Consider the following 27035-nt stretch of genomic DNA (forward strand, 5'->3'; position numbering starts at 1 on the left):
TATTTGCCAGTTTCGAAATTGACCCCGCCTTCGCATTTACCCTAATGCACCCTAAGTGAAAGTGTTTGCACGCAAATTGCATGCAATTATCGGTGAGGTGTGTACACTGTACAGGTCCTAACTAAATTGTCGTCATGTGGGTGTGATTTATTCATTATGGATTTACACACTGCGACTTTTTGCAACGACAAAACGCCCATTTGACGGCCTCGTGTGCGCTTCGCAACACTAGCAGTATTCAAATTAATTGCATATTGCATAAAGATTGAAACGCGACGCGACTGTATCGTTGTGTATAAAGGGCCTTATGTATCCACTATCGGCCTGATTCGAACTTTAAGATACGTCAAAAATTTGCTAAAGATACGACATGGATCAGATATGTCAGTGTCAAAAGTGATGTTTTTATTTGAAGAAATGCCACTTTTTTGACTTCACACTCACATCACAGATGGAGAGCGCAGTTTATGGAACCTACCTAGGTACCTACTTATCAATGCATTGTATTCTGATACTTAATATTTTTTATTTACACTTAAGAGATAATAAACAATAGGTGCTTATCTATATATAGGTAATATAAGTAATACCTATTAATAAATTACCTAGTGTAAATAGTTTACACTCCTGAGCCCTCCATACCTATCGGGTATTAAATAAAACAAACATTTTACATAAGTTAATATTTATTTTACACATTTTCAAATAATAATACAAGACTAATAAATAAAACACAAACTATAGACTATATTATAAATTTATTATTATTATATAATTTTTAATTAATATTTTTATATGTTTTTAATAATTTATTTACAATAATGTTTGATCGGCCGGGCCGAGCGCGGTGGAGCGCGGCTCGGCCTGCACTCATGATGCTGCAGCGAGCGCCGGCGCGCGCGCTTGCCTTGAGCCCGAGGCAGGCGCAGGCGCTCAGATGAGGCGCTCGCTGAGCCAGATTCAGGTGTCCGGCGGCGGCGGCGGGGGCGGCGGCTGCGGCGGCGGCGGCGGCATGGCCGGCTCGGTGTTGCGGCGGCGCACCTTGCCGCGCTGCTTGAGCATGCAGGCCTGCGGGGGGGGCGGGGGCGGCGTGAGGAGGGCGGGCGCGCGTCACGGGCCCGCCGCCGCGCCGGCCCCGCCGGCCCCGCGCTTGGTTTTCTTCAGCATCGTCGCCTGCGCGTGCACACACCGAGCGTCACGAGAGCCGAGTGACGCCCGCCCTCTCGCGCCCTACCTCGCTCCGCCCGGACCCACCCGCCGACCCACCGAACGGACCCTACTTTTTGCGATGTTTAGAGAGGCCCTGGCGTCTAGTCGGCCTCGCCATCTACTCGGCGCTATGGAAAATAGTCTCGCTGCGCAGTTGCCCGTTGCGTCGAGCGGCAGCCGTAGAGTTGACTAGACGCCAACGCTTAATTGACAGACGCCAGCGGATCTCGGGTCGGTTGCACCAAACCGTTACCGTTAAAATGTTGGCTATTTTTTGTATGGAAAGTTATATTGTTCACTGCTCTATAATATTGATCAGTCCCTCAAGGGGCTGTTCATAAATTACGTCATCTATTTTTGACGATTTTTGACCCCCCCCCCCCCTCTAAAGTCATCCAAAAATCATGCTTCGAATGACCCCGTTTCCTCCTACGTCATGCTACCATCATCCGATGTCCAGACCTCCCCCCCCCCCCCTAATTTAAAATGACGTAATTTATGAATAGCCCCCAAGTGTGTTTGATGCAACTGGCCTTTAGCCTCTCAGCCTTTAAAAACATCCTAATCTTAACAATGTTCGGTGGCTCGGCTTGTAACGTGGGTACGGGCGGTATCTTAGGATAGGCTGCACGACCCAGGAAGATACTTCTTGGGCCGCACGCGCCATGCAAAGGTTTGTGCTGCGTGAGTTTGTGCTCGGGCGGTACTCGACTCGGGAATTTTGAGCTTCAAAGATTACTGACTAGGTTATGTAGTATTGTTTGAGTAGGTACCTATGCCAAATGCATAAGTTGAGCTAAGGACAAACTTTGACTTTAAGGGCTCATTTAGAAAACGCGCGAACTCGCATGCTAGTGTAGTTACATAGCGGACTATTGAGGTTACATCCAATTCGGCTGACTGAACAAATTTTAATAATATTACCGCAATGTAATGACTAATGAAACTCGCATGTAAGTTCTCGCACCACCGTCTAAATAAGCCTTATTTAAAATTGATAGGTAAATAGATGAGCTTTCAGACGCTACAATAAGGTTGCATCCTCGGATAGGTTAGGTTGCCTTATTAATGTAGGTAATTGTAATATCCTACCACCTCTCAATAATCTCATTCTCTATGTGGTTTACAATAATCTAGTCAGTATTTTTCTTTGAACACAGTATAGTTTATTTCCAATTAAGGCGTTACATACTCACTTTGTGGTATGGAAGTACGATTTAAGGTGGGATTTCACGTCGTTATATTTTAATTTATTGTGAAACACAAGAGCTTGCTCATAAAATAACATATTCTGGTCTGGGGAGGCGTATTCCGAACATTAAATATGATACAAATATAATATAATTTTATATTACGCTTCCTGATTTAACTAAAGAATCATAGAAAGTGCATTGCGGTTTAAGTAAGTTTAAGCTATGTATTTCGAAAGCGGGGTAATTTTGAAAATGAGAAACGTCTATAACCCAATGCACCTTATAAATATGTGTTTGTTGAAACTAGTGTTCCATTCTGTCCTTGTTAAAAACTGTTACAGATGTAGTGCATAATTATTTTCCATTGTATTTTCACGGAAACGAACGTGTCTTTCTATTTCAGTCAGTCTCGGTACATAAAGTACTGAGGTTCTTTACTCGTGGTTATTGGTAAGGTAATACTAAAAGATGCAGCTAAAAAGTCTCCGAGGGTGGGTACTTGTGTAATAAAACGTTTTATATTGCTTCCAGCTGTGAAAACACCGTATGAATACGAGAAATACTGCACATGAGTCAATCAACTGTCCAGCCTATCGAGCTTTGAATAAAGGTAAGCATCGCTGTGTTTCACCGTTTCACAAGACTATGAAATCCCACCTCGAGGGCACAAAGAACGAGCACATGCAAACGTAGATGCCTACTGCATTCTACGCTACGTCAAAAATAGAACGTTCGAAATAGAATGCAGTAAACATAAAATTTTGAAGCGTATACAGAAATAGGCTTACACGTCGACTTGAAATAATTAAATAGACGGAAGGTCAGAAATCTATATTAATTTTGAGTATTGATTCTTTTGATCGTGTAATGCCGAAAATAATGACATCAATTACTGATAGAAACCGGCGTTAATGGCATTGTGCATTTGCAATTGTTTTGGAAATGGATTTTTTTAAAAGCCCTAAGAGTTCCTTCAGTCATCCAAACTGATGAGGTTCAGTTAAAAATTGTGTAAAATAAGTACTTATAGCATACTAAACCCTAATAAATTTTCTTAAACTAAAGTCTCAAAGCTTACATTCATAGTTTTATTAAAATTCAACGAGTTCCGAAAACAATGATATTTTGGGACTATATTTTGCTGGATCCAGTAGGTCCATGGTCCATACTAGGCACTTTACGCTTACGCTTTACGATACTACACCAGATGATTTAAAAAAAAAATATTAGCCTACTAATAGTGTGTCCCACTGCTGGGCAAAGGCCTCCCCTCTGTCAGAAAGGCCAGATGATATTAAAAATTTAAAACTAAAAAGAAAGAGAGATACTTTAACGAATCAATGCTGATACAAATGACCCAATGCCATTAGCGCCCGTCAGCACCAAACACATTTGTGAAGTATTCCACGCGCTGTCCCGTACAAACGCATTTTATTTCGTGTATCAAAACTTTTTTTCGATGTTTAATGCTAATGATTATTACTCTGGGCCTTTTTACTTACCTACATATATTCAGAAAATTTGCGTTTGTACGGGACACTGTAGACCACTTCATGGAATGCTCGAATTTAAACTGTTGTAACTTGTAAGACATAGGTACTAACATTGAATAATTTTACGGTTACACGATACAAGGCCGTCGTGAACGCTGCTCGGACTTGAGAAAGGAGACCTAGGCTCTCAGAGACATGTTGCGTGAGTCTAAACCGTAAAATTATTCATGGAATGCTCCTTGTACAGTCACCACACGGGATTGTTACGCCATTTAGGGTCCTAGCTAAATTGGTTGTTCCATACTTACGCTATGGAATGTCCAATTTAACTAGAACCCTAAATGGCGTAACAATCACGGACGTACCTTGAGCGCGGACTTGAGGACCACGACTTCGCTAGGCGCTGCCACCCAAGGTTCCCCGTCCACTTGCACGGGGATCTCGCTCTTCAGGTTGATCTTTATGTGGCCTCCCTGGAACGACACGTTTATTACTGATCCTGCCCCCTAAATTAAATTTTATCAAAACTCTTTTATCTTGCACCTGCAATGCAATGAACACCAAATAAACCCAGACTGGACACTGATTAATTCACATCTTATTTTGAATTTCTTACATCCAGTGTCTAATCTCGCTCTGAAATTACATTTGTTTGACCTGTGTGGCTCTTAGACCAAAGGTTTACAGACCTACAGACCAAATTTGCAACAATACCTATGTATGAATTTTAAATTCTTAGTTTGTAACCTTCTAGGTTTCGGAAACAGGGCACATATGCCACCTCTCACTACCACCACTCATGTTCAAGACACATTATGTGACGTGCCTAAATGGTTGACATTCGTCACCGTTAAAGTTTTTTTAAATAGTTGGTAGGGCTTACTGAACTGGTCGTCTGACCCCATGAGTTGATGAGCGTCATCTGTGCTTGTATGAGACGAAATGGCGGTCTAGTATTTATAAGAAAGTATAGAGCAATTTGAGCAGCAGCGTCTGGAAGACCTAGATGCTAAGCGACGCGACCTAAGCCCTCCTACAATACCCGCAACTCGACTGGACAACTCCATTGCGCATCGCACAGACAAGACATCCTCTAGACTGAGTATAGTAACGCTACCCCCTCTGCCACTATATACGGTAGTTTTACTCCATCTTCGAGTCAAAGTGTCAGAATCCCGTGCTGTGATTGGTCCGTGTCTTTGAACGGACCAATCACGGCACGGGATTCGCTCACTTCGTCCCCCCGCACCCCCGTATTTTTGGCAGCATCGGTTTCATGAAATAATTGCTCTAAACTCCGTCTAGAGGATTCCTAGTCTATGGCGCATCGTGTACCCGCATCTTCAAGACAAAGTTTGGTTTTGCGAGCCACATTAGAGCGTTTCGATTTCCGGATAAGCATTGTTGATGGAGTCGCCATTGCCGGATACGGCAAGGAAGATTGATTGATGTAGACACTGTGTGTAAAGTTACCTGCGCTATCCGCATGGCGCCGCGCATCCCCGACTGGATCTGCCCGAGGTGCACCACGCCGGTGACGCCCACCACCTCCAGCATGCCGTCCCAGTGGTTGGGCTTGCTGAACTGGTCGTCCTTCTCCGGGCCCCAGGGGTTGGCGCCCGAGCCCCAGCTGAACAAGGGGTTATTACTGAACCGTTGCTTCAAAGTTCCAACAGCAGAATAGGGATGATGACACATGTTGAATTTTATAACAAAATCTAGTAAAATAGATAGCAAACGAGCAATTTATCACAATAATGTGGATATTAAAATAGAATATTGAAAAATTACAAAAATACAGGACCTGAAAGTTTCAAAATTTAAGTTTTTTTTTAACTTCCAAAAACGATAAAAGTAAGGGTACCATTCGATTCCTTACATTTCGTCCAAAAAAATATTGTATAGCAACTATATACATAAACGCAATATTTCACCGATAAAAACGCAATTTTCTTGTTTTGTCCATACTATAAGATGGGCGATAACGTCACGGCCTCTGGCCGTTTTGTATAGGGCGTTTCGCGAGTGAAGTGCGACTGTCGGCCTTTGACTACAATTTCCGACTTTTGTGTTACTTTAATTCCTTTAAAAAAAAATTAGTCATGTAGCCTATTGGACTGTGTTGCTTGCAGATCATTGGAAATCCATCCATCTTAAGTACGAGATCTATGTAAAAGATTATATTTTAAAGAGATTCCTTCTGTTTATCAATAACTGTTTTTTTTAAACTTGCTAAGATCTGCCCCAGTAGGATTTTTTTGACACGACACGTCCTAACTGAACAAATTTTTCGCAAAAAAATTTCATCGGATAAACGAATTGTAATAGAACAGGTATCATAACCAGAAGTGAAGTCTTGGAACCAGATCATCCTTTGATTCTCTCGAGCTGAATGACGGAGTGATTACTTGTTGGCAGTGGTTGCATATCCTGGATACAGTGGCGGATTTACAGCCTTTGCCGCCCTAGGCCCCAGGTCCTGTAGTAAGCTCTAGCCACCCCTTTCTCAGCACCCATCATATAGACTGCTGCCCCAAATATCTGGCCGCCCTAGGCCCGGGCCTACTCGGCCTTAGGACAAATCCGCCACTGCCTGGATACAGGTCTAGTAGACCTGATGGAGTACCTGAGTATATTGAGAATGATGATGCCCTCGACGGCAGGCAGCTCCACCTGCTTCCCGTCCACCTCCAGTCGCACCGCCTTGTGCAGGTCCTTGCACATCTTGCGACCCACCATCTTGCGCAGACCCATCTTCACGTACACACCCTTGTTGCGGAGCCTGTAATTCATAGGCATCGTATAGTTAAAGCATCTACAGCATAATTACAGTAAAGACAGCGGCATTATCTTGTCTAAGTCAAGTTCTGGAAGTGTGCAAGTTTATAAAAGGCTATCAAGATCATGTCTGGTACAAGTCATATGGATTTCTTGAAAAGTATGATTAGATAAAGATGCAATCATCAAACAAAAATATGTACATGTAACTGTTGTCTCATGGGTTTATGGAGCAGGTTTAGCAATAGAGAAAGCTGATTGATCATTCGACGCGTTAAAATGGTGAGTCTTTTCTTTATCTACCTGCTATTGAATTTGTTGGGATTCTCCTCCCTAGCGTTATGGAAGTCGAGACAGAGGTCCGCATCGATTCCGATCCCAAAGTAGTTGTTCATCACCAGGATCTGCGAGTTGTCTTCGCTCTGCGACCCTGTCAAACGCAAAACCACCATTAGTAAACCTCTAACATGATGAGGAGAGATCAATTGACATTTGGAACGAGTCAATGGAACAAAGATATAAAGCTGTCTTAGAAAGCAAACGGTATGATGATGTTGAAACCGTCAACAATCGTGCCGCAAACGTATTGTTCTTCTAAACTTACGACCACGAATGCAACACAGCTTATAAAAGGAATCCTTGAATTTTATGAAAAGCGCTAGGTATAATTAATAGCGGAGATACCAATGTGCTTACCAGGCAACTGTTTGGAGAGCTCCTTCGGCTCGTCCTGTTTGTCCTCGGGGTGGAACACCACGGTCCAGCGGTCGAGGCGGATCTCCTCCGCGTCGATGACGTCACGGAGAAGGGACAGCGGGTCCTCGCAGCCCGTGTAGCCGGAGCCCCAGCGCAGAACGCGCGCTAGGTCGTTACCTGGGGATAATAAGATATTACAGTTTCGTCTATGGAACTAGCGAACATGGACGCAAAATATGAAGTCATTCACACTTATATAAGTACGAGGGGCGTTCAATATATAATGAGAATGAGATGCAAACTCTTTAAATATTAGGAAAGTAAATACTGGCCGGTAAAGCTAATCTACCTAGCTGATTGCCATGAAAAAAAAAAACTAACTGTTTTTTGTTTAAAAAAAAAATACGGCGATTTCTTTGCGATGCTGTTGAGTACGTTAGCGAAAATGGAGAAAATTGAACTGCGCGCCGTTATTAAATACTTGTGTTTGAAAAATTTTTCTACGGACCAAGTCAATTTAGATTTACGGGACACTTTAAGGTCTAATGCTCCTCCGTATTCGAGAGTTGCACGTTGGTGCGCCGAATTTAGACGTGGAAGAACATCGACCATGGATGATCCCCGCTCCGGACGCCCTACTACAGCAGTAACTGAAGAAATAGTGAAAAAAGTCGAAAACTTCGTTTTGGCGGATCGTCGTGTCACGGTTCGTTTTATTGCTGAAAATGTAAAGATTTCAACGGGGAGCGTGCATAATATTTTACATGAACGCTTGGGTATGAAAAAGGTATCAGCGCGTTGGGTACCCAGAATGCTTACTGACATACGCAAAAACAAACTAGAGTCGAGATTTGTCAAGAAGCTTTGGACCTGATACAGCAAGACCGGGAACTTTTTTTGGCGCGATTTATAACAATGGACGAAACATGGCTCCATCATTACGACCCTGAAACGAAACTGCAGTCTATGACATGGAAAAGGCCATCATCTCCAACTTCGAAGAAATTCAAGGTGGGCCCATCTGCCGATAAGGTCAAGGGCTCTGTTTTTTGGGATGGTAAAGGGGTCGTAGTGATTGAGTATCTCGAGCATGGAGCCACTATTACGGGCTCTTTATATGCCAAACAAATAGCAACATTGCGCAATGAGATCCGTGAAAAACGGCGAGGTAAACTCTCGAAAATTGTGTTGTTCCATCAGGACAATGCACCGGCACACAAGTCCGCCGTTGCAATGGCTGCAATACGTGATGCTGGGTTCGATATCCTTAAGCATCCTCCGTATTCACCAGACTTCGCCCCTAGTGATTTCTACCTATTTCCGAGATTGAAGAAATACCTAAGAGGCAAGAAATTTGAAGACGACGACGCGGTAGTCGCTGCAGTACAAGATTTTTTAAGTACTCAAGATAAAACCTTGTTTAGAAATGGAATATTAAGTTTAGAAAAAAGATATACTAAGTGTATTATGCTAAAAGGTGACTATGTCGAAAAATAAAATAACATTTAATAAAAGTTGTATATAACATACTCATTCTCACTTTTTATTGAACGCCCCTCGTATGAAATGTTGAAAGTACATAGGTACTTAAGCTTAAGAACAGAGCCGTCTTAGACGCAAGAAGCAACTTGCACTAGATGCAACTTGAATGAAGTGGAATGTTCTCCCTGCCGAGAGACTACAGTACGGGAGCGTGGAAATTTTTAAAGGGCCAGAAGTTTTTTTGCCCTTCTGCTACGGCAGCCCTCACTATTAGACGAACTGTATGCCTGTTTAGGAGCCCTTATATAGGTCAACCAGCTACACCGTAGAGCACCACAGCGTAGCCCGTAGCAAGATTTTCCGCTACGAAATGAAAATCGTTCGTAGACCTACTATTGCAAGGGCCTAATGGGCCTAATGAACTGTGATACCTACTTTAGGAACCATCGATTACTGGGACACTCATGGGCGACTTTGTAGAAGACGCAGATGTACAGCCACCGTCAGATATATCGGAGCGGCCAAGGTGCACCCGCAACACCAGAGAGGTTTTAAGTGGATATAAGATACGGAATTATGTCTTCTTTGGGCAGCTTTCTCCTTCCTCCAAATTTTCTTTTCCTCTTTTGACATCGGTGGGCCTATTTTAGTAGCCATCAGAGTGACGTAGTGGGCAAGTATCCTAAGAACTCACCTGTGCCCAGGGGTACGATGGCGCAAGGAGGATTGGAACACTGCGAGTCCTGGCCGACGTTGTCGAGGCACTGCAGCACCCAGCCGATGGTGCCATCGCCGCCGCACACCAGGATCTTGTAGTTGGGAATGTGACGAAACACGTACAGCCTGTTAGGAATTTAACCTCAATATTATTTTATTACCCAGGATACGTATAAAATGGGTACTGAACCATGGGTATGAAACGCTGGTGATCTAGTGGTAAGAAGTGCGGTTGATAACGGATGGAGACAGGGTAAAAATCCTGGCTATCCGCAAAAAAATATAGTGTCCAGTTCTGGTGAACGTTCAGTTGATCAACTTGGAGACCGCTGTAAGGACGAATCCCTTAAAGGCCTGGCAGTCTTAGTGATATCAACTGGCATGAAGTGATTTATAATTTATAGTGTTAAGAGCCAACAGGAGCTGAGATTTAAATATTTTAGGTAAATATACCCGTCTCGCTAACAGAAGCGGCTCCTAAAACTAGTGCGATAAGGACAAGGCGAAAAATCCTGCGTAAAAATCTCAAAAATCGAGGTTTCGTACTCGACGGTTTCCTCCTCCAAAACTTAACCAATCGTAACCAAATTTGGAAATCTAAATGATTATGACATTATCTGTGTCGGACCGTTTTGCTTTTTTGGCTAATTGATATAAGTTTTGAATAGCGCGCCTCTCATTGCGGCATAGTCAATTAGGCCATTTTGGCCATTTTTGAAGGGCTCTAGCGCCTTAAAAAACAAAAATATCAAAAAAATCAAAACGGTCCGACACAGATATTGACAATATTAATCTGTGTTGAAAAAATCATTGCTCTAGCTTCAAAACCCACGGAGGAAACAGTCGAGTACGTTTGTATGGAGAAATGACCACTCCTGTTGGCTCTTAAGAGGCCGAGATACTTTTTGGGTCAGTGAGCCCGCATGGTAGTCTGCACAAAATCTTTTGATTGGGTTTCCGAGTGGTCTCCAGGCTCTCTAAGCAAAAAGATGAAAGCGAGCCATGGCAAAAGTCGAGGCAGCGCTAGGAAGATTTCGAAGAATAAATCCTCGTAGTAGAGAGTAGAGGCGGGTGCAGTCAGTGCTTCTAGTCGAAGATCCTCAAAAACGGAACGAAACATGCCGTGCGTTTGTACGACTTACCTGTAATACGTGAGTATTTGAGTAACCCATTTAAAATAATTGTAATATTTGGAAGAGTGTAACTGTAACTAAAAAGCGCTGGTGGCCTAGCGGTAAGAGCGTGCGACTTGTAATCCGGAGGTCGCAGGTTCGAACCCCGGCTCGTACCAATGAGTTTTTCGGAACTTATGTACGAAATATCATTTGATATTTACCAGTCGCTTTTCGGTGAAGGAAAACATCGTGAGGAAACCGGACTAATCCCAATACGGGCCTAGTATACCCTCTGGGTTGGAAGGTCAGATGGCAGTCGCTTTCGTAAAAACTAGTGCCCACGCCAATTACTGGGATTAGTTGCCAAGCGGACCCCAGGCTCCCATGAGCCGTGGCAAAATGCCGGGACAACGCGAGGAAGATTTGGAAGAGTGCAACTCACCCAGGAAGCGGGCCGCCGTTCTCTAAATCGAAGACTTGGTAGGGGTTGAGGAGCTTGCGGAAGGAGTTGATGAGCTCCAGGCCCTGGCAGCCGCCGGACTTGACGTTCACGAACACCAGCAGCGGCTTCACCCCCGCCGGCACCTGCGCCGGCTCGATGCTGGGCAGCAGCATCACTGGGAAACGACAGGTTTATTCTTGGAGGATATAATCAAACGGAGACGCCATGTCTGTAATTTTCTGTACAAAACAGTCTGCCGATTTTTGCGGGGGAGGGGAACGTCAAATGTATGCGTAACGTAAAAATAGCCATGTCAGATAAACGTCAGTCCATACATTGTGTATGACCGTTGGCCGCCTATTTTCGACAGAGGGGAAAGCCTGTCAATGGCTACTCCGTTTAGTTGTATCCTCCAAGGGTTTATTCATATTTAGGCATAGAAGGTAGGATCCTATAGAAGTGGTATACGCGTGCCTCCGTGAGGGACAAAACATACGCAATGCGACACTATGATTGGTCGAATTTATTTGTTGCCCACCATAATCCATACTAATTTATGGTGGGGAATAAAAAGAAAATGTGAGACTGTGACAAGGACATACAATAATAGCGCTTTCGCTGCTCCTACTGAAAGATACATCAGACTATCCCGTTCGGTCATTTCCCCCTCCCCTCATGCCCGATCCAGTTAAAATACTAGACTCATGTATTTAGACGACTTTAACCTATCATTTATTGCAACATCTACTCCTTTTCGCTACCCAAAGGAAGAGATCGCGATTTAGCGATAATATCCCCTGTTTGCCTGTTTCTTTAATCAATTGTTTTTCTTTAAGCTGGATCTTTTACCGAGGTCTGCCAATAAATATCTATCATTTATCATTAGGCTACCTCATTGCATATAAAAAACCATACTTATGCATTTTGGTCATAAAAAAGGAAGAGAAAGAAAGGGTATTTACATCAGGAGGTACAAAAGCCATTCGGAATTTGCAAATATCTGGTTATCTGAAGTAAATTCTAAAGCGCTATCAATATAGATTATCAATTGGTCAAAGAAATGTAAAAATCCTACAATACAAGGATGAAAAGAGCAAGGCGTCACCCTCGGTCGTGCTTAGTTTTCTAACCTGAGGATAATTATTGTGAAATAAATGTTGCGTATGGGAAAACCTTGGTGAATCTGTTATTTTTGTGAGAGTGACAAGTTGAAAATGTTACCTAATAAATGCTTATCTTCATATTTGGCCTCTCTGAGAGCGTAGAGCGCGCGCACCGCTTTGCTTGCGTCCTCGTAGGTGATCACCATTGACCCGTACTCGTAGTAGATGGGACCGATCGAGGTAAACTTGTTGTCTGCAAAGGAAAACGTTTATTAAAGGTAGCCATCAGTGTTGGCTGAAAGCTGAAAGTATAAGTGTGGCAAAAATCCCAGGAGTTTATAAACTAATGATGACCTCAGTAAAACCAATGTTGGATTACCTACTTGAGTTTGGTATCTGATTTTCGCTGTTGGCTATTCGGATAAGCATTAGTGTCCAATAAACTATCATTAAAACAGCACCCATTGACGAAGTGGGTGGGCGACCTCATAACTTGGAGCTGGGGGCCAATGGATGCCAACGATGTGACGATCGAAAATAATTCAGCAGTTGACTCTTGTGGTCGATAGGCAATTTCTTCCTCGTTTCTTCATGACGGAGGGTCGCGACCATATGATGTCATTCTTTTGTGCACCAAGGCTCTTCATTCTGCATGATTTTCGCCGTAACAATAGGGATAGCTAGATCCTTGGCAGGCCTGCTTTACGATGGCTGGCAACATGTGATAGGCAATTAGTATAGTAGGCACTGGTTTTTTGAGTATCTTCTCTTGTTCACTCATTTGTTATGTACAACTATAAGGTTACACTTTTTTATTATTTTTTTAATTGTACCTCGATACAATTTGTAGATAATTTATTTACAAACAAGATATATACAGTGTATTACTAAAATAAATTAAAAACTAGCTTAAATCTAAAATAGGGAACTATAGGTCTATAAATAAATCAATTTGTAGCTATTAGCTAAGTTGCTCTTATGTTTATTATAAAACTGTTTGTTTCTCAATAAAAAAAAAAAAAAAAAAATCAATATGCTACAATCAGGGTTGAACTGACCGGCTCCAAGGATCTCCACGAGGATGTTCTCGTAGTTCCTCTCGGACAGGCCCGGCGGCAGCGACGCCACGAACAGCGCGAGCGTGGGCCCGTGCGGGTCGCGCCGCGGCTGCAGGTAGAAGCGCGCCAGCTCCATCCGCCGCACGGACTCCCGGGCCAGCCGGACCACGATGCGCCACGGTCGCTCCTCCTCTTCTAACACTCGCTCCGATACTATAAGGAAAAAACAAATCATTGCTTTTTGTTGACGCGCGGTTTCGCTAGAGTGTCATTCATAGCAGGGCTCGGAACCGGTATTTTTTTTAAATGCCGAAATAGCCCAATATTATTTATTATTTTATACTCTTTACGTAGGACTGAAGCATTTATTTAGGTAACAACTTTGTATTATTAAATTGTCCTATTAAAAATGAAATAATAAACCAAAGAACGAAAAAGAACCTAATAATACCGGTATTTTTGTATGGAGCAAATACCGATTTCCGACCCCTGATTCATAGTCGAGATCATTTTAAAGAGAAGTTCAGCAACTAGACAACACAGTAGCTCCCCAGCATGCCTCGGCTATGCATAGGCGTACTATAGCCGGTAGGTATCACTGGCGTCATTATCATAAGAGCAAAAGTCGCAAAAGCGCATAACCTCTTTATGAATTAATTCCACTCATAAAGTACGTATGCATTTATGCAGCTGGGGTTATATCTAACCCAAAGCAGCGGGGTTTGGAGAGAGCTTCTACTGTATCTGTTTTAAAAATCGACGAAGAACAGAATAAAAAGATGTCTGTCTCTATCTTACCCCCGCGATCAAGTAGGATCTCAGAGCAGCGGTAGTCCTGCGTAGCCTGTGCCGGGTCGAGCCCGAAGTGATCCAGCGCCGTGGCCATCAGGTCGGCGACGGTGTGCTCGCCCCGGCACGGCACGGTGACGTACGTCTCGCCGGCGCCGGCGATCCGGCCCGGGTACACGCGGACCACGCCGCCGCCCGTCTCCGGTTCCCTGGAGAGCATGAGGACAAGTTAGCTTCTGTGAATTCCGTATGGATGCATACGCCATATAAACAATATCAGAGGTTTTTGGACATGTACCCGATACGAGCGTGCAACATGACCGATATAACTCAAGAGGGCTTCTCCTTCCTACTTCTGAGGTCTACCGCGAAAAACGGTCCCTACCGTGCATCTAGTCCCATTTACCCTCCCTTCCTTGTCCTCAATTGTCATCTAGCAAGGCGGTCTTGTGCTAGAACCTTATATAATCACCTTTTTTTATGGTATTTATCAATCGTAGTCCACCAGGTACCAGGCACCAGGTACAGGTAAGTATTTCTGAGCTTGCGTTTCATATAGTTAAAATTTTTAGGGCAAGCATATTTATGGTCAATTCTATATAGTTCAGACCAGTTATCATGGTCGCATTTTTATAACCTGTCATGCTATGCGTCACTTTCGCACTTACATATTTGTTAGAACGTGACAGCCATAGGAAATGATAAAGAGCTGGCCATCTTAGCCCTACAGAAGTACGTACTTGAAGCGTAGGAAGAGCGCAGGCCGCTTGTTCGGCAGCCTGGTCACTCGCGCCAGCGGCGTCGGGTCCTTGAGCGGATGCTCGTCGCCGGCGAGCGCGTCGGTCAGCTCGAACTGCTCGGGCTCGCGCGCCACGTGGAAGGCCCGCAGCGCCGCGGACACCAGTTCCCGCTCGTTCCAGTTGCGGCCCACCACCACGGGCCGGTACAGCCGGCGCGACCACGCGGCTTCGCCGTCGTATACCTTTACTACCTCTGTTGGGGGAGTAGCAGCACGTTATAATGTCGTCGTTATTTAAGAATGTTCTTAAGTATTTAAATATGTTTGAGATGGTTTGAGAGAAAAATTAAGGGACTTTTGGCTGCTTTTCGTTATGCCTTAGAGTGTCAACACTATTGGAGTGTTCTCTGTACAATCCATGGGATGTTAAAATCATTGGTTATAAACGCAGTCATTATGCCATGATTTCTAGCAACTCTACTTGGTGTTTGCTTTTTCAGTAGTAAGTAGTAGGATGCCTATTTACTGTGTTAAATCTTTATGTTTGATCATATCGTCATAAAAAAGGAAAAATGAGATACGTAGGGTTGGGCAAAAGTAAACAATGGAGTTGCCAGAGAGAAGACTAGTAGTTTTAATCGTTATTTTCACGTGTCTTCAGAAACCTTCAGTTCATACAAGTAGTAAGGATTACGATAAGCAATCGTTAGCAAACTTTTTTAAGGCCTTTTCGCAACCAAATATTTTTCAAAGTAAAAGATTTTAATAACTCATAAACTGTTCTAAAAAAAAATAGAAAACAAGTGCGAGTCGGACTCGCCCATGAAGGGTTCCGTATTTAGGGGATTTATGACGTATTAAAAAAAACTACTAACTAGATCTCGTTCAAACCAATTTTCGGTGGAAGTTTGTATGGTAATGTACATCATATATTTTTTTTAGTTTTATTATACTCTTATTTTAGAAGTTACAGGGGGGGGGGGGACACACACATATTACCACTTTGGAAGTGTCTCTTGCGCAAACTATTCAGTTTAGAAAAAAAAAATGATATTAGAAACCTCAATATCATTTTTGAAGACCTATCCATACATAAATACCCCACACGTATGGGTTTGATGAAAAAAAATTTTTTGAGTGCTAAGTATGGGGAACCTCCAAAATTTACTGTTTTTTTTTCTATTTTTGTGTGAAAATCTTAATGCGGTTCACCGAATACATCTACTTACTAAGTTTCAACAGTATAGTTCTTATAGTTTCGGAAAAAAGTGGTTGTGACATACGGACGGACAGACGGACAGACAGATAGATAGACATGACGAATCCATAAGGGTTCCGTTTTTTGCCATATGGCTACGGAACCCTAAAAACATCTGGCAAGGGCATACCTTCATCTCTGTCGTCTGGCGTCCGATCCCGGTGTTGCTTGTGATCAGGCCGGTGGTCCTGGTCGGCCGGGGCGCCGGTGGAGCCCCCTCCGGAGCCCGAGCGGCCCTCGCAGCCCGAGGAGAACTCCTCGCTAACGCTGCGCGCTGTAACCACCATGTCGCTCACATACGCCCCCCACAACCCCGTGCATAATACAATATGGATACTGGTTGTGAAAATTCTTGAGCTTCCTGTCCTCTTTTTTTCGAAACAAAACTTCCAGTAAGTGATATTATGGAAGACAGTTTGACAGTAATGTCGCGTAATATATTTAAGTTTATTTTAATGATTTAATAGGTCGAACACAATTTCGAGACTTTTCACAACACAAAAACAAATAGACGATGATTTAAGATAAACAGAGATTTTCAAAATATGACCAATCAAGTATTGTGATCCCAAGGGTTGGAATTTTTAGTATTTTGTCTGCAACACCAAATGCAGTATGCAGTAACATCAAAGATTAATTTGAATTGTGATATCTTTAAGCATCAGTATTATAAATCTCAATCAGCACAGTAGGTATATAAACAGGTTCCTATTTTTTTTTTATTTGTATAATTAACCGTGATGTGAAAAAAGAGAATATTATCATAGAAATTTATTTCACTAGTTAAAAACAGTAATGGTGTGAAGTTTGATTTTAATATTAGTAGGTTTAGGTTACTATTTTAAAGGGGTTTCCAAGCATACAGAAAAAGGTTAATTGTATCCATTTCATATCATCTTTTTATGGTTTAATTTAGCGGATAACTACAACAATTTATCCATCTAATTTGTTATCAATTTTATTACCATTTGTCCCACATATCAAGTTATATCATCATAGAACTCGTTAAAAATGTTAGTAATGTCAAATGTGCTTATTAAAACCTAAAAATAGAGTTTTTATAAAAACTATATTTAAGAGGAATTGGAGGCAACTTGATATGTAAGATAGGTTACACATTAAACTAATACTGGTTGCACGATGTGTTTTAACCCTTGAAGTATCTGTTAAAGACATAGTGCAGCCATCTAACACTTATCCCAGTAAACACCAAGCCAGCTAGGAAACAAACATAATAGCGGTCCAGCGTCCTCGCACCTTTATTGATAAAATGACAATAAAAAAACACATACTTACCTAATTAATAATCCGAATTTAGCCCTTAAGGCACGGTAGTTTTCAACTGTGGTTAGGCATACTGTAGCCATAGCGTGAATTACACAACAAGATTTATATCAGCGATAGAGAACATTTAAATTTCGATAAGTTTATCGTCATTTTATCGACTAATTGTAAGCGAGACCAGTGCTAGCGTGCTAAGGATATCATTTTGGTGTATGACGATTGCATATTATTATAATTAATTTCGTTAAAACATCACTCTCGAAGGCACTTATTTCTTGTTAGAAAGTGACGGTCACGGTGATAGATGATAAAACGCGACCATCTTCTTTGGTATGTGTTAAACCTAATTATAATATTCATTATTTATATTTACTAACCCCAGCATCATGGCACCATGTAAAATATATTTATATTAATATTCATTTAACGTGACAACGTAATTTTAACATAATGAAAGTAATTATTCTTCAATTTAGGTATTACGATGTATTTATGAATGTCAACTCCCAACACCGGTTCTAATCTACACCACAACCTCGAGATGATACCGGTGCAAGATCTCGTTCCATACATAGTTCCATGACCCAGGGTTCCACCTGATCAACCATACTGTGACCCTTAGCACGCCAACCAGATGTTGATGTTATGTCGGTGTTACAATATGTCAGTGCCACCATACCTGATGATGGAATACCGCGTGTCGAGTATCCTTCGGGCGACGGCGTCTTTATAGTAATAAACGAAAATGAGGTGGCTTCAATCAAGATTTAAAGTCTGAAGGGTAAAGTGGAATCTGAGTGGGATTTTGACTTGATATCTTTGAAGACTATTTTATGAAAATACTGATTCTACTGAATGCATACAATAAAGGCTATTGTTTGGCCGATTAAGCTCATTAGGCCATTGTAATAGTAGGTCTACGAACGATTTTCATTTCGTAGCGGAAAATCTTGCTACGGGCTACGCTGTGGTGCTACGGTGTAGCTGGTTGACCTATATAAGGGCTCACACTCAATAGGTACCGCTTCAATGCTCATTGCTTACACGGCCTAATGCTCTCAGTGTAGGTCTATTTTAAGTGATCGATATAGCTGGTTAAAATAATCGAAATATATAATAGTTATAGATATACTGACAGATAACGTATAACCTAAACTGTTGAAAGAACTTCAAATGGGGTTTAACGGAGTTAAAATGGGGTTAGAAGTTTTAAGTGACTTCTACTTACACGGTTGAAGTCACTGAATTACTTTTAACTATTTATCATGAATTTAAAAACACGCACATTTTGACCCGACGGTGGCCATTGTATAAAAGAAATAGTGTTGCTTTGTTAAATAGTTTGTTTTAATTATAAATTTCACCAAGACAAAAGCGGTACATGTACAGAGAGTATTTATAATTTAACGACGATATTTTATATATATTTTCAGATAAAAAGGACTTTTTAAAACTTCGATATCAAGTCAACTCCAAGTGTAAAAGTCAAAGGGACAAAATTGATATCTCAATGGTCTTCAGATAAATAGGTAAGTAAATGTAATAGTGCTAATGTTCATTGCGTGTTGTAGTTAGTTTTACACTAAGCTGTATTACATCTTTTAGATTAGATGAATGGCTAGGCGATATTCAAATCTGATTAAATAGCCAAATAACAGAGCTCCTTTGTTGTATCAGAGATTATTTTCGCTAAACAATCCAAAAATATCGACCAACCGATACATTGGAACACAAACCTATAATCAAAAGACAGACTTATATTTATATATTTCTTTAATATTTTATATTCGATTGCATCATTTAGTCCACAACCTCCCAATATTAAGGTGTGTTTATTGACTTCTCTCGATTCGTTTTACAATGGCCGGTTTTGACAGGACGCGCGCATGCGTGGTTGCCTCGTCACGTATTACGTTACAATATTCTGCCATTGCCAATATTTCATTAATAATCTATATAATTATAGTCATTTAACTAAGATTATAATTATTTTTAAATATAAACTCGTTTTTCTTCTAAAATATGATAATATTCTTTCATCGCTATCTTGTTACAACGTTCGCCATTCACCTAACCTCAAAATAAGGCAGTTTAGGCATGCGCAGAGATAGGGGGGACATTGGTAACAGCCTTGTTATAGATCTTTTGAGTTTGAAGTTGTATAGTAATGGACAGTGATGGGATAAATGATAAATCAATGAAGCACATAGCAAAAGCTGTAATAGGTCATTTCTGGTATGAGCAAAACAACAGAGATCAAGACAAGATATTTTATCAAGATATTTTTAGAATATAATTATGATATATACAATACATTTTTGTAGTTCTTTTTTTGATAAAACTAATGTCAATCATTATCGAGTTACTAAGCTAACTCTGCATGGCATTTGCAATGACAAAGTGTGGCCATGCCATCATCAATGTCATTTTTTGATGAAAATATGACATTTTTGTAATGACATCCTCACTTTGTTCTGTTTAAGTCGGTGCAAAGCTAGCTAAGACGGACTCTTTAACAAAGTACAGCTAGCTTTTAATGTGAGCATCTTTCAGAACATGATTTGAGACATCGATGGTTTTGCATAAACCCATTTGTACCTAACCGTTTATGTGTGACGGTAATACCTGCTACTAGATCTCTGTCTTAGTACTATTTGATAATGTAAAATTATTGCATAAAGACTGTTATAATGCTCATACCCGAAAACTAACATGCGAACCCAATGGGATGGAATCGTGAGCTTCAAAATTGCCTGATTTGGAGTAATTCTTGTTATTTTTGTTGTATTTTGATGTTCACGTCCTCTCCGTAGCCCACACTGCGTCCTAGTTTATAGGTAAGCATGAACTAGCTGCTTCTTCAGACCTTATCTAATATAGGCTGGCATGATATACAAGGAAGCCTTCATTCCCTATTAAAATCCATGTGTTGGTTTGAAGTTGTAATGACGCGGTTGCTTTCATGTAGATGTTAAGATTGGATACACATCGTAATTTTTGTAGGAATTTTGTAACAGAGTAGAGTTTAAGGTAGCGGTATACTCAATTTAAGCATAATAACTGATTAAAAGCTTATTCATAAAAAACTCAATTGACCTCCTTCCTCGATATTGTTTGTACCGGTTCCTTTATTTCTACGAAGCTGCAAAAGATTGCTACAAAATCAACGATGCTCGCTGAAAATAATGTTTTGAGCAATACCACCGATATCAGTGATAAGGTCTTTCTATGGTCTACGTATTAAGCGCAATGTCGTGATTTTCGCGAGCTTGGTGAACCCTTTCCGAGAAAGGACTATCCGCCTCTACACTCCACGCAGACAAGCTCAGACTCGACTGAGGAAGAGAGTTGGATAGAGCGATGTAGGAGGCAGTGCAAGCGATGATGATGCGTCGTACCTCTCGAGTAGGGCGGCGAAGCGCCTCCGTGCGGGCTGCAGGCGGCCGGCAGCAGGCGCCGCGCCAGCACCACCAGCCGCGCCGGTCCCCAGCCTCGGTCCCGCGCTGCCCAAAGACACCGCTCACACTCCACCACTTTTACCTCTCTCCACATGTGCCGCGGTATTCGCAACTACCCTACCCCACTCACTCTCTAATAGCCAATGTTTGATGAATAACAACCACGATCACATCCAGGCTCAATCGGAGGGATGGAACGTACACCGGGCAAGGGAACAGTGAGACGTCTTTGTTTAGTTAGTATCAAAGAACGCTTATGAGTCTTGATGGATGTTAAAATATGGCTAGAAAAACGCACGCGTTCCTCTAAAATCTTATAAGTTGTGTGTGTAAAATCCAAGCGCCGCGGCGTCCGTTTTTCTACCAGACTAAAAAGACCGGGCTATTGGGGAATAGCTAATTGAAACACCAACATCTGATCGTGGTCGCGAGCGATAGCTGACTGTCTACAAGCGGCTACCAAGCCTGCGAATGGCGAGGCACATGTTCGGCAGCGGCGGCGGGCGGTAGGCCACCTATATAGCTAGTCTACTTACGGCAGCCGAAGTCCCGTTGCGAGGGAGGCGGGCGCACGTGGACGCCGATGATGGCCTCCATGGGGACTTCTGTGCGGGGGATGGAGACCGCCGAAGGAGGAAGGAAGATGGGCTGGAGCATCCCGAAGTTGCATTCCTCCGGTATCAGCGACCGACATCCCGCGTGGCACTGTGGGGTTTAGAAGTGGTACTTATTTCAAAACTTGTGTGTGTGTGAAAGTAGAGGATAACCTTTTAGTGTCAATTAGTAAGTAGGTATTGTTGGCAAGTCCAACAAAACTTTTTACTTTCGTTACCATAGAAACCATACTAACATTGCCTTCACATTTTTACACCTATACGAATAGTACGTGTTAATTTTCTACTTTTATATAAAATATATTTGTGGCTACAAGACGGAGTTTCTGTTCTTCTACCTCTACGAACCAGCTACAACCACCGCACCGCTGAACAGGTATGTTGTTTGTTATCACTTAACCATACCTACTATAACTAACATCGTAAAACACGTACTAGATTTTCTGTGTAATCACGTTTTGAATCTATAATCCGTGAAACGTTGGCTGGTGTTAATTTAGCAACTTGTTAGTGCTAGTACTATACAAATTGGTTGCCACTCACCGTGCTGCCGCACCATTCGCGCTTGTATCTAATCAGGCATTCCGCCGAACAGCAGCCGCGCCGTCAAGCCACACACTTTGAGTTGGCGGACAGGTTACCCGCGGCTACTGCCTACAGTCTACAAAGTGGTTGCCACTCACCGTGCTCCCGCAGCACTCGTAATATCTGTATCCAGTCAGGCATTCCGCCGAACAGCAGGCGCGCCGGCAAGTCACACACATGGAGTTGGCGAACAGGTTGCCGCCGTCTACTGGTTGCCACTCACCGTGCTGCCGCACCACTCGCATCTGTATCCAGTCAGGCATTCCGCCGAGCAGCAGGCGCGCCGGCAAGCCGCACACTTTGAGTTGGCGGACAGGGTGCCGCCCTCTACTGGTTGCCACTCACCGTGCTCCCGCACCACTCGCATCTGTATCCAGTCAGGCATTCCGCCGAGCAGCAGGCGCGCCGGCAAGCCGCACACTTGGAGTTGGCGGACAGGTTGCCGCCCTCTACTGGTTGCCACTCACCGTGCTCCCGCACCACTCGCATCTGTATCCAGTCAGGCATTCCGCCGAGCAGCAGGCGCGCCGGCAAGCCGCACACTTGGAGTTGGCGGACAGGTTGCCGCCCTCTACTGGTTGCCACTCACCGTGCTCCCACACCACTCGCATTTGTATCCAGTCAGAAGCAAGCCGCACACTTTGAGTTGGCGGACAGGTTGCCGCTCTCTACTGGTTGCCACTCACCGTGCTCCCGCACCACTCGCATCTGTATCCAGTCAGGCATTCCGCCGAGCAGCAGGCGCGCCGGCAAGCCGCACACTTGGAGTTGGCGGACAGGTTGCCGCCCTCTACTGGTTGCCACTCACCGTGCTCCCGCACCACTCGCATCTGTATCCAGTCAGGCATTCCGCCGAGCAGCAGGCGCGCCGGCAAGCCGCACACTTTGAGTTGGCGGACAGGGTGCCGCCCTCTACTGGTTGCCACTCACCGTGCTCCCGCACCACTCGCATCTGTACCCAGTCAGGCATTCCGCCGAGCAGCAGGCGCGCCGGCAAGCCGTACACTTGGAGTTGGCGGGCAGGTTGCCCTCGCGCCAGTGGTGGGCGGGCCGCGGCTCGGAGCCCGCGCAGTACGTCGCGTTCTCCTTGCAGTCCGCGGCTGCGAAGTCCACGCATTCGCCGTGGACATAGTACTCGCATACTGGAATAGTATTGCATATGTTAGCTTGTGTTAAAAGGGTCGAAACAAGGGGAAATTGAACAAATACTACGAGGAAACTTGGGTTTTAGCGGTACTACTTATTAGCACAAATCCAATCAATCGTAGGTAGATTATGTTTATGATGTAGGTACTAGGTACTAGGGAAAAACTTGATGGCAGTCAACAGATTTTAAAATAAAGTCCGTCAACCAAATCTTGTCAGTAGTAAAAGGCGGCAAATTTGAAAAATCGCGGGTTAGCAACACTGTGTTCGAATAATTCCAAAATGCGTGTCATCTGTGTTTTATCTGTGGAATGTGGATTGATGAATGACAGCCGTCACCTTATTTGTTTTCATTTGGTTTTCATTCTGAATCGTTTCTGTTTCAAGAGATATTTCTGCTGTCACCATTAAATACCAATACATTAAATAAGAATAAGCAAAGCTAAGGGGCCTACAATGTACAATCATGCTCGTTGATGGTAAACATTACTAAAAATTGAGGTTATGACAAGTACATACTGGAAGAACTCTTTCGAACTTTTAAGATTATGTTCAGTTTTTTTGTTTTAGGGTTAAAAGGCATAAATAAAATTAAAACGTATGCCTAAATCTATCCAAACAAGACCATAAATTGTGTCCTGGAAACCGTCCATAGGCCCACATGTCTAATATTTTCAGCAATCAGTTGTGACTATTTACAAAGATGCAATAGAATACTACAGAGTATTATGCTTGGTTGTAAGTGACCCGGTAACATTGGTAACTTCATTATATTTTTTCAATTAATGACCTGAATTATAGTGTAAGCTAAAGTGACCCTTATCTTATTTACCTTTAAATTAAATAAACACCCAAATATCAGTTGTTTTATTTTTAATATGTAATCCTATTGTACAATATATACCAATCAAAAAAATTACACAGGTATGTCATATTCATCCAGAAGAGTACACTAATTTTCATTAACAAGTGGCATATTATATTGTAAATATTATGTTGTGTAAGTATTGTATCTAATTATCTGCATTTTGATATGATTTTATTTTAGTAAACTTTAGAAGACATAGATAGGGAACAAAGAGAATATAAGCACTACGATAGGGAGTTGTTTTTTGATATCTTCAAATTTGTTCATCATTTTGATTAACATTGTTTTAACATCGCTTTTAAATTGTCCGTCCATGTTTCAAATTTTTTCAATAAACCGCGAGTGACAATTTGAATTGACGTACGCAGGGCGCGCTCAGCGGAAAAAAAATATTTTGGTTCGATGTACATTGCTGCTTTTCTTAGCGCAATACTGCTCTTTGAGTGTTGCCCTACTTTAGTTTGCTTTACATTGCTACTGACAAGATTTGGTTGACGGACTATAATTGAATAATCCCCTTAGTCGAATGACTTTACAAGCCTCCATTAGTTAGTTTATGTTTTATCCTCTTCTTATAAAAAATACATAAGTGAGAATGTCAGATTAAGACAAACTATTAATATCGTATTAAGGCTTGTCGCTTTCAAAATACAGTCAAAATATATATCTACTTTTGGCAATAATTTGCGTCTAATATAATTTGTGTCTTAGGTATTCGTATTTTACTTTAGCACAGACTACTGTAAAAATTAAACATAATTAAGTACATGTAACACTGAAGTTTTCTGCATTCGGCTTCCTATGACAACTGCATAAAACAAAAGAAATTGATTAAATATCTAATGATTAATTAACTGATGTTCACGATGGGTTGACAGTAGTCTGCAGTCTGCCGATTTATTTTGTTCATAGTTCAGACATTGTTTCGCAAAATATACTAATGAGAAAGAGTATTAAAACAAATGTAACTTTAATTCAATAAACTAAGACAGTTAAATATATTCAACTTAACTTATGCAACCAAAAAACGAACTCGGCAACTCTTTATCACAACTCATCATAGCATGGTCCTGGGCGGTAGGCCGCGAGGGGCGTCGCTATTCGAAAGCGGTCAATTTAGCCTTAGCCGAAGCCAGTTATGCAATGTCGTGGCCAGGCCGTAAGGCCGAGGCTTTATTTTATGCCACTGGTCAGACTAATCTAATGGCCTCGCAACGCACAATCCGAGCATGCTCACTCCACACTTACACTGATCGCCATACATTTGTTTTAATAACAAATGTATGGCGGCCGGCGTCAGCGTGGCCAATCCGTGCGGACACTTGCGTACGCTTGTTGCTTGCGTGCTAAGTATGTACTCGTGTACATAGTCATACAATGCAAAGCTTGTACTTACTCATACAATGTAAAGCGGGCAGTTCATCGAGCCGCTTCCGGCACACCGTGCAGAACTTCCGCTTGTGATGGGCCGGCTCGGACCAACAGTGGGCCACTGGGTTCTGGAACAACCATTCTTAGATAATTATATTTAAAATGGCAAAATGACCAGCCTATGACATCATCTTTAATGTATTTTTTTCTAATGCGAAATTTTTAGGACTAAAAAGGCAATGAGGCTTGTATCGTGGATTTTTTTAATCCGGACCGTTAAAGGGTTAAATTGTCCTGATAAGAAACCTATTGCTATGCCCTCTACACTTATGTAAATGAGGCAGATGACAAGAAATATTATGTTATGGTTAATTAATTATGTACTTAATTGGCGAAGACTTGGCTGTTTGGTATTAATTTGGATTTACATTATTTAACATAATGTACGATACATGTACGATAGAAGTGCGAATTACACCTATTGGCACGTCGCTAATTAGCACCATATGTAGGTAATGTTTTTCAACAAATTTTTGCCTAAACGGTTTGCTTTTGAAAATTGTACGTAAAGGAACTGTACGTAAACTGTACGTGTAGGTAAAAGTTTATTATTCATTAAACATGACAAGTAGCCGTACCACGAGTTGACATTTGACGTTTACGTTAGCGACTAGATAAACTCGATCGCAGTCCATCTCGCTCGACCTGATGGATTGGTGCGATAGAGAGGGAATGCGATCGAGGTCACGCAGTCGCTAACGTAAATCTCAAATACCAACTCGTGGTAACGCGGGTAATCATTTAAATTATTAATTAAACAAAAGACGTAGATAAGGTTTATTGAACGCTACGCTCGTAGCAAGATATGTCTACGGCGTAGCACGTCGTAGCAATTTATATATATTAATTTTCAGAGGCCCACAGGAATATTTAAAATCCCAACTTGATTGGATATTAGTTTTACGTTACAGTGCATTTCGTTATTGCTTATAAGCTACGTGCGAAGTGTGTGGTAATGGAACTCAAACCGACGCAACGTACAGCGTGGGAAAAATGTAATCGATATTATGTGACAAAATGTTCATATGACCTATTTGTCAAATATCAAATGATGTCGGCAGATGGTGACGTTAGATATCAAAGATTTGTATAGATGGCGCCATCATGGGTTTCACTTGTTTCTAGTTGGGTTCTATGAGACGGCTTAAATATCCATAAATAGGTACTTAATATAAAATCCAGGCCATAAAAATGCCAAAAATAACATGAATTCGACACTTTTCTTGGAGGCCTGGTTGTACTATGCTGGCGCCATCTGTTAAATACTTAGATTGGCCAACCCACAGAACAAGTAGAATGGCGATGCGAGCAGGGTACGTGTCGCCGCCGGTTTTGAGCAAACGCTCGCATGCTACTCGCCCGCGCTGACAGAAAAACGAAGTAAACATGCCTTTTGCGCCACAATAATGTTCAGATTAAGAATCCAGACATCAAATCTGTCTAAAGGAGGCGTATCCATTCACCACGCACACAAGTTTTTATTACCGTTGCGCTAGTGTTAGTAAATGTGGAGAGGAACGAGCGGCGACACCGGTTCCGATACTAACTGCGCGCGATAGCCATTCTAACCTCTTTAA

General features: G+C 42.2%; 1 protein-coding gene across 6 annotated transcripts in view; it reads right to left on the bottom strand.

Moving 5' to 3' along the window:
* Positions 1 to 860: 860 nt before the first annotated feature.
* LOC134661607 (diacylglycerol kinase theta) overlaps positions 861 to 27035 on the bottom strand; it is a 65951-nt gene continuing 39776 nt past the window's right edge. The window contains exons 3-18 of one of the 6 annotated variants that reach the window (XM_063517781.1): positions 25424 to 25526; positions 22944 to 23155; positions 21351 to 21519; positions 16203 to 16346; positions 14816 to 15068; positions 14085 to 14284; positions 13287 to 13499; positions 12347 to 12481; positions 11126 to 11300; positions 9546 to 9694; positions 7370 to 7546; positions 6977 to 7103; positions 6522 to 6677; positions 5369 to 5525; positions 4261 to 4368; positions 861 to 1068 (exon numbers count right to left, since the gene is read on the bottom strand). In XM_063517781.1, coding sequence (XP_063373851.1) covers positions 961 to 1068; positions 4261 to 4368; positions 5369 to 5525; positions 6522 to 6677; positions 6977 to 7103; positions 7370 to 7546; positions 9546 to 9694; positions 11126 to 11300; positions 12347 to 12481; positions 13287 to 13499; positions 14085 to 14284; positions 14816 to 15068; positions 16203 to 16346; positions 21351 to 21519; positions 22944 to 23155; positions 25424 to 25526 — 2586 coding nt within the window. In that variant the 3' untranslated portion in view covers positions 861 to 960. Of the gene's footprint in view, positions 1174 to 4260; positions 4369 to 5368; positions 5526 to 6521; positions 6678 to 6976; positions 7104 to 7369; positions 7547 to 9545; positions 9695 to 11125; positions 11301 to 12346; positions 12482 to 13286; positions 13500 to 14084; positions 14285 to 14815; positions 15069 to 16202; positions 16347 to 20754; positions 20860 to 21350; positions 21520 to 21971; positions 21991 to 22236; positions 22333 to 22358; positions 22574 to 22943; positions 23156 to 25423; positions 25527 to 27035 lie in introns of those variants that run through there. The other 5 variants (XM_063517751.1, XM_063517769.1, XM_063517775.1 and 2 more) reach the window with 5 other exon arrangements.

Source organism: Cydia amplana, chromosome 2, assembly GCF_948474715.1.
Source record: "Cydia amplana chromosome 2, ilCydAmpl1.1, whole genome shotgun sequence".
NCBI lineage: Eukaryota > Metazoa > Arthropoda > Insecta > Lepidoptera > Tortricidae > Cydia > Cydia amplana.